Source organism: Mesoplodon bidens, assembly GCF_964165515.1.
Source record: "Mesoplodon bidens genome assembly, chromosome: 6".
Lineage (NCBI taxonomy): Eukaryota > Metazoa > Chordata > Mammalia > Artiodactyla > Ziphiidae > Mesoplodon > Mesoplodon bidens.
The window spans coordinates 4,070,427-4,078,772 of record NC_138162.1 but is presented as its reverse complement, the minus strand read 5'-3'; the positions used below and the strand labels follow the sequence as shown (position 1 = coordinate 4,078,772).

At 52.7% G+C, this 8,346-nt stretch overlaps 1 protein-coding gene across 4 annotated transcripts in view; it reads right to left on the bottom strand.

Moving 5' to 3' along the window:
• Window positions 1-231: 231 nt before the first annotated feature.
• The window catches only part of AK8 (adenylate kinase 8), a 130,785-nt gene continuing 122,670 nt past the window's right edge, over window positions 232-8,346 (bottom strand). For all 4 annotated transcript variants that reach the window (XM_081236348.1, XM_081236350.1, XM_081236349.1 and 1 more), the window contains 2 exons: window positions 1,705-1,785; window positions 232-535 (listed from right to left, as the gene is read on the bottom strand). In XM_081236348.1, the coding sequence (XP_081092474.1) occupies window positions 298-535; window positions 1,705-1,785 (319 nt within the window). In that variant the 3' untranslated portion in view covers window positions 232-297. The remainder of the gene's footprint in view (window positions 536-1,704; window positions 1,786-8,346) is intronic.

The following is an 8,346-nucleotide window of genomic DNA, read 5'->3' as shown; positions in this document are numbered from 1 at the left end:
AGAAACGAGGGGCTCCGAGGATCGGGTGACAATCCCAGGGTGCACAGCACACTGATGCTGGAGCCACACCGCATCCCAGGTCTGACCTGGTCCGCAGCGCTCTACTTGACTGCTTTCCTGGACTTTGCCTGTCCTGTGCCCCCAGACCCCCAGACGAGGCAACCTTCCGGCCACCTCACCTTCAGGACACAGGAGACTGCACTCAGCACTCTTTATTGGCTTGGCTGAGTTTCCAGAAGGTCGGGGGAGAAGGATTAACTTTGTTTCCCTGGGGGATGCTTCTCTGCTCTTAACCCATCAGGGAACTTTCTTGGGCAGGGGATTAACGATCCCACTCTCTATGTATTCAAAGACCGTGTACGGGTCCTGGTCCCCGTTGACGGTGATGGCCTGCCCGTAGAACTCGTGCAGCTCAGCGGAATTCCTGTAGAACAGCTCCATTCTGAGCCTGACCTGCTCTTCAGAATCCTTTGGGCTCTGCAGGAGACGGGCCTGGATTTCCATGGTCGCAGGTGGCTTGTAGATGAGGTGGGACCTGCGAGAGGAGGGGAAGCAGGTGACCCCTGGTCCAGCTCAGAGGACAGGGCAGAAAGGGGCCCTCTGTCCTACTGCCGAGCAAGCGGGTCACATCACCACCGCCACCAAACATTCACTCTGCACACCCTCAGCCGGGCCCGGGAGCCGCAGAGAGACCCAAAGCACAGGCCCTGCCCAGGAGAGAAGAATGCAGATCGATAATAGGACAGAATAGAGTAATATACCGAGGGCCAGATCCCTTTCTTTCTTTCATTCCCTTCCTTTCTTCTTTCTTCTCTTCTTCATTCCAAACAATATTTATCAGCCGCTGTGTATGCCTGGCACACATTTGCTATTGACAATGCAGTGGCAGGCAAGGCAGTTGCCTCTGGCCTTATGGAGCTCACAGTCCAATGGGGGATGGGACATTATAACACCAAGTGTGAGCAGAGATGCCAGGAAGGGCCACCGTCACTGCTGGAGAGACCCCAGGGGCATGGCAGCGTGAAGGTCATTGTACTTGACACAGGTCAGTGAAAAGATGTCCCCCAGCAGCAAGGCGACAGATCAGACCTATAGTTTAGGACAATCCTGGTATTTCCGTCGTGCCCCTCCTCACTCCCTACTGAGAAACGTGGTCTGGTGACCAAGAAACAGGGCCTTGATTACTGGGAAGATGGAAGCTTCTACCTCTTTGCAATCGCAGAGACTATACATTGTATTTCAACACCAACGCAGTGATTGTACTTGGTCCGATGCGGAATAAAACTCAGGATTTACCCCCATAGCTGTGGGAGGGCTCGAAGGTGAACTGGTTCCCGAGGGGACGCGTCTGTACAGCCACCACATCTGGGACGTACCGTGGTGACAGCAGGGGCCTGGAGCGTCACTTCACACGCTGGGGTCAGAGCCGAGCCCAGGACAGAGCCCGCAGACATTTCAACAACTGCTGTAGAGCCCCGGACATTGAGTTTCTTGCTGCTCTTCCAGGAAAAGAGGGTCGACAGAAAGCGCGGAGGCGCTAGCTGGGAGAACCCCCTTTCTAGAGTCTTCTGTCAGTCGTCACTGGCGTCATCCCTGGAGCAGCCCCGCCCTGGCATCGGTCAGCTACATGGGGAGAGGGGGTCCCTGGTGGGGCGTGGCCCCTGGAGCCCTCAGAGGGCTGCCCACTGGGAGGCTGGCACAAACCTTTCTCCTGTGACAGGGTCGGTTCTTCTCAGGGTCAGCCGCTCAATGATGGAATCGAATGGCACATTCAGGAAAAACACCCTACGAGGAAGAACAAGGACCATGGTCAGCTGGAGGGAACCGCAGCCTGGACTCGTCCGAGACCAGGGTGGGCATCAGCCCCCAAGAGTGGGTGGAGCCTCAGTGGCCATCACTCAGGGCTCGGGGTATCAGGCTCTGGACGGTCACCAGGGAAAGATGCCGGCGTGGCCTCCCTGCCGTGGAAGCTCTCTGCACCCTGATTCAGGGACGGCGCCCAGCGCCCCTCACTCCCGGGGGTTGGGGGGACCCTGGGGGGACTCTCCACTCAGGTGAGCTTCGGGGAGCAGACGCCCCATCCTTGTGGCAGGACAGCGTGTTCTCTGGAGTCACACAGACTTGGGTTAGAATCTCACCTCCACCATGGACCTGCTGGGTGACCTTGGGCCACGAACACAACCTCTCTCAGACTCAGTTTCCTCACCAGCAAAATGGGTCCAGTGATAGTTGCTGGTGTTGAAGATGTAAGGAAAAGAAGCAGGTGACAAGCTTAGTGCAGGGCTTATGCGTCCTGGGCGCTCAGACACAGCAGCCAGTGTAGTGACTGAATCACGTTTCTTACTGGAGTCCCTTTCCGAGGGTCCAGGCTCCCTGGCTGCCTGCGCCCCCCTTAGAGAGGCAGGGCTGCTGGTCCTCAGCTTCCTCACTTTCTCTTTCACAGAGGAGTCCTGGACCCAAGGGAGCAGGACCCTCAAAATCAATAGTCCCAGCAGAAAAGACACAGCCCTCACTTCTGATAACTCAGGACTCCCACTGGGCCTGCCTGAGAATCCATCTCCTGAACCCCTAGTTCAAATGGTTTAATGCCCTCCCTCTTTGGCGGTGGAAGTCTTTCTTTCTTTCTTTCTCCTTTTTAATTTTTATTGGAGTCTAGTTGATTTACAGTGTTGTGTTACTTTCTGCTGTACAGCAAAGTCAATCAGTTATACATATATCTATTCTTTTTTAGATTCTTTTCCCATATAGCTCATTACAGAGTACTGAGAAGAGTTCCCTGTGCTAGACGTTAGGTCCTTGTTGATTATTTATTTTATATAGAGTAGTGTGTGTATGTCAATCCCAATCTCCCAGTTTGTGCCTCCCCTCCTTTTCCTGCTGGTAACCATAAGTTTGTTTCCTACATCTGTAACTGTATTTCTGTTTTATAAATAAGTTCATTTGTACCATTTTTTTTTAGACTCCACGTACAAGAGATACAATATGATATCTGTCCTTGGGAAGCCTTTCTTTATATAAAACCTGAGGAGAGAGGTTCTCAATCAGGGCTGATTTTGCCCTGAGAAGCTAGTTGGCCATGTTTGTGGCTGTCACGACTGGGGGCGGGGGGAGTGCTACTGGCCTCTAGTCGGTGGAGGCCAGGGGTACTGCTCACATCTCAGTCTGTGTAGGACACGCGCCACCACAAAGCATCACGGGCCCCGTGTCAGTCGGGAGGCAGATGGAACCGGTGGGAAGTGCCACTGCTCTGGCTGGGGTCCGGCTAGGGGAAGTGGGTTGGGGTGAAGGACCAAGTGTTCTGGCTCTTTCCCACAGATCTAATCCAGGGCCTGTCTCCTGGCGTCAAGCCATCTCAGTTTGTTTTTAAAAAAATAAGTTCTGGAATATTCTATGGCTCACTTACTGTTTATTCATTCCTTTAATTAATTCATGCCTATGTTTACTGAGTGCCTGCTGTGTGCCAGGCTCTGCAGTGAGGCCCTGTGTTTACCAGCCCATCGTATGGGACTGAGACAGGACATTTAACAGAGTTGTCATCTCAGACATCAGCGTCCCATGACTGATGCCACTTCCACTGGGGACAACATCTGTGACAGCAATAGCGGTGACAGCCTCACTGTGCACCCAACACCTTGCTCATGTCACTTCCGAGTAAGTAAATTCAGGCGAAAAGCACCTCTAAGTGTGAGAAAAACGTACTCAGCGATTTCCCGCCTTCACAATTGGGTGGGAGTCTTTCTCCTCCTAAGTTAGTGAACAAGAAGCCTTCACCGGCATCCCAGGAATTCACCAGATGTGTTGATCAGGTCGCCAAGAGGCCAAGCTTTAGTGGGTCCAGTGGCACATTGGTCCCCATGGGCCCTGGACCAGCCTCTTGGGCCCAGGTGCCACCCCTAGGGCCAGAGCAATGACCAGCTCCCAGCCAGTGTCCTGACACCCGGGAAGCACTCAGGAAAGGAAGGAATACGTGAACAGGTGGTACACCACTCTAGTGCTCTATTTATATACTCTCTCCGCCTCCTGACTGACTTTCCTCCATCCCAGCCAAAAAACTCAACCAACTGGTAGAGCTGAGAATGATGCTAAATTCCAGGGTTGGAAGGGATCAGCGTTTCCCTAATTCCCAGGGACCAGGTGCATCAGAATCCCCTTGAGAGACTGTGACTCTGCTGGATGCCAACACCCTGGCCCAGAAATGCTGATGCAGCAGACATTGGAGGGCGCCCAGTATTCCCCCCTCCCCACCACCCAGTGCCTGGAACCCGCTGCCTTGGAGAACACCTGGGCCAGGCACTCTTGAAGGTCCTGTGACCCCTGGAAATTACACACAAACTATGGAGTACATGTGATTTGGGGGAGGGGATAGATCCATGTTTCACGACAGAGTCTCAAAAGGGTCCTGGTTCTTAAAAAGGGTCAGGGGTCACTGGTCTGAGTTTCACAGGGCAATGAAGGATGTGGCCACGGCCGACGTGACGAGGTGGCAGAGCTGGGCTGCCCCAGATGCCACACTGTGTCCTCACACTCACTGCTTCCCGGCGATTTTCCTGAGCCCCTCTGGGGAGCCACCCCGATGCCCACTTATCACTGTGACTTGTTTGGAGTTATCTCATCCCCGGGCTGTGAGGCTGGGCATGAGGGAGGCCCAGGTGTGGCCAATTTGAGTGCCAGCTCCTCCTGGCCACAGAAGTTGGGTCAAGGTGCAAACTGATCCAAGCCAGGCCAATGAGAGGCTGGCCCCAAGGCTTGCCAGAGAGAAAGGAGCTTCACTTTTTCTGGGGCTGCTAAGCTGTTGGCACGGGAGCCTGGGGTTGTCTGGGGCCTGCACCCAGAGACAGCCTACCTGAGAATAAAGCCCACCCCGAGAGAGCAGAGAGATGGTGAGAGACACTGTTTGGAGCCCTGGATCAAGCTGTACCTGAAGCCAACACCCCTCAATGTTTCCCTGACATGAATACATAAATCTCTTTTGCATAAACCAGTTTGAGCTGGGTTTCCTGCAATTGTTCTCCAAAGGCCATCTACTACATCTAGTCTCTCCACACCTGCTTCTGGAAAATGTGTAAATTAAAAAAAAAAAGTGAAACGTGAGCCAAATGCTCTCCTTCAAGACCAGCGTCTCCTGGGCTTCCCTGGTGGCGCAGTGGTTAAGAATCCACCTGCCAATGCAGGGGACATGGGTTCAAGCCCTGGCCCGGGAAGATCCCACATGCCGTGGAGCAACTAAGCCCGTGAGCCACAACTACTGAGCCTGCGCTCTAGAGCCTGTGAGCCCCAACTACTGAAGCCCGCACGCCTACAGCCCGTGCTCCGCAACAAGAGAGGCCACGGCAATGAGAAGCCCTCGCTGGCCGCAACTAGAAAAAGCCGGTGCGGAGCAATGAAGACCCAACGCAGCCAAAACTTTTTAAAAAGACGACCGTCTCCCACTGACTTTCTTCTTGTTCTCTCTTTTTGCCCACACTGTTTGCTGAGGTTCACTTCTGCCCAGTTGCCAAGAAGCCCCTCGCTGGTAGCTGATGAAAGCTGCAGCCTCCCCTCCACGAAGTGAGCACAGCCTGGGGTGTGGGCGGGAGCCATGAAAATCCACCTCTTCCCCAGCACGCATTCTCGACAATGATCTCCATTCCCCACGTGCCTCACAATAACAGCCACCAAATAAAACATGCGAGATCAGGAGCGTCTGAACACGGGGAGCCCCGATATTTCAATGTGCTTTCATCCCTTACGCTCCAAACATGCCTGCCCCCCCTCGCACCCCCAGAACTTGAGAGGCCCAACAGCAACACCAAAACGTGGCTGTCACCGCAGCTGGCGGCTGACGGTGCCGCTCCGGATGCCGACGCCAGTAGAAAGGGAGCCAGTTTGGAAATCCATGATAATGGATGCTGCTTCATAAACAAAGGAGCCCCCACTGAAAGATTTTTAACCCAGCATATCAAGATCGCTTGTCGTCATTCAAGGGAATGGCTTGTGAAAGGCTGGCGAGATCAGACGCGCAAGGACACCAAATTGGTACTTGAAACACGTCGCTGGGAAAAGCCTCACTGGGGAGGAGCTGTGCTTCCATGCTGGAAGCTTCTGATTAGCCAGGCTCACGGCGACCTGGTGCCACAGCCAGGTGGCGGCGAGAGCGGGGAGCCCACTCAGCTCTGCTGCCCTGTGCGTGCCCCACCTGCCGGTTTTGGGTATCATGCTACTCATGTACAATAACAGCCAGGAAAGACAGAATGTGAAAGCAAAGAATACTCAAAGCAGGGCGCACCGGGCAGAGACACCCCTGGTATATGTGCTTGGGGTCACCAGGGCAGGCAGCTACCCCTGCCTTGGGGTTTGCAGAATTTCAGGCTGGTGGCTGCCTCAGGAGGGAGCTGGAAGGTACCTCTAATCCCTCGCTACTCAAAGTGGGGTCCCTGGACCAGCAGCATCAGTACCAGCTAGGGACTTAAGCCCCACCACCCACCCACTGAATCAGAGTCTGCGTTTTAAGAAGACCTAGAGTGATGCATATGTACATCGAGGTTGGAGGAGGGCCACTCTGATCCTGTGTTTCCCAGATTTGTCTGATGTTGAGGATTATCTGGAGGGTTTATCTAAAACACAGATTCCAACCTGCAACTAACACAGTATTGTAAATGACCTGTTCTTCAAAAAATAATTATTAAAAAACAAAACAAAACATTCCAGGCAGCCCTCCCGGAGCTACCAAGCCAAAACCTCCAGGGGAGGGGCTGGGAGACCTGTATTTGTAAGTCAGCAGCTCAGGTGATTCTCATGCTCAGGCAGGTATGGGAAGCATGGCTGTTATCCCAGGTCTCACCTTGGCCAAACCTTGGAACCAGAAGGGGAGCTTGGAGAATACTGAGGCCTGGGCCCCACCCCTAGGGATTCTGCTATAATTGGCCCAAGGTGAGGCCTGGAAGTGGAGATTTTTAAACGCTCCCCAAGTGATTGTTGTAGGCAGCCAACTTTGAGAACCACTGCTCTGATTCAATCGCTCAGTGTACAAGATGGGGAAACTGAGTCCCAGAGAGGAGAGGGCTCACACTCTGTCACCCAGGGCACTGACGACAGAGAGTGAATGACAGCTGGGATCTCCCGACCCACCCCCATTATGACCCCTCTGATCATACTGCCTGGGGCTCTGTCTGGGGAGCAAAGGAAGCCTTCCTCCTCAAAGGCCTTGAAGCCTACCCCCTGCTCCAGAGCTAAACTCACTGGGGACAGAGGGATAGAATTTTCTCTGGACCCATGGATAGATTTGATCAATTGAGAGATATGACATATAAGAACTGGCTTTAAATAAATATGATGTCCAGTGCTGTCCAGAGGCAGGGGTCTGCCCTTATTAGCCTCTTGATCTCAACCAATAAGTCTCTACTCTGTGCAAAACTCCATACAAAGCACCATGATGTAACTACAGTGAGATACCACTTCACACACATCAGGATGGTTATTATCAAAAAAACAGCAAAGAGGGCTTCCCTGGTGGCGCAGTGGTTGAGAGTCCGCCTGCCGTTGCAGGGGACACGGGTTCGTGCCCCGGTCCGGGAAGATCCCACATGCCGTGGAGCGGCTGGGCCCGTGAGCCATGGCCGCTGAGCCTGCGCATCCGGAGCCTGTGCTCCGCAGCGGGAGAGGCCACAACAGTGAGAGGCCCGCGTACCACAAAAAAAAAAAAAAAAAAAACAGCAAAGGGACTTCCCTGGGTGGTCCAGTGGTTAAGACACCGTGCTCCCGAGGCAGGGGGCCTGGGTTCGATCCCTGGTCAGGGAACTAGATCCTGCACGTGGCAATGAAGGTCCCGTGTGCCGCAAACTAAGACCCGGCCCAGCCAAATAAATAAATAAATAAATATTTTTAAAAACAGCAAATAACAAGTGTTGGCTGGTGAGATTGTGGAAAAAGTGGAACACTTGTGCATTGCTAGTGGGAATGTAAAATGGTGCAACAAGTGATCCAGCTATTCCACCTCTGATATATACCCAAAATAAGGGAAAGCAGAAATTGGAACAGATATTTGCACACCCAAGTTCACGGCAGCATTATTCACGACAGCCAAAAGGCAGAAATAACCCAAATGTCCATCAATAGATGACTGGATAAACAAAATGTGACATATACTCACAATGGAATATCATTCAGCCTTAAAAAGGGATGAAATCCTGACACCTGCTACAACATGGATGAACCTTGAAGACATTATAGTAAGTGAAATAATCAGACACAAAAGGACAAATATTGTATGATGGCACTTATATGAGGTATCTAGATTAGTCAAATTCATAAAGACAGAAAGTAGAATGGTGGGGGAATTTCCTGATGGTCCAGTGGTTAGGACTCAGT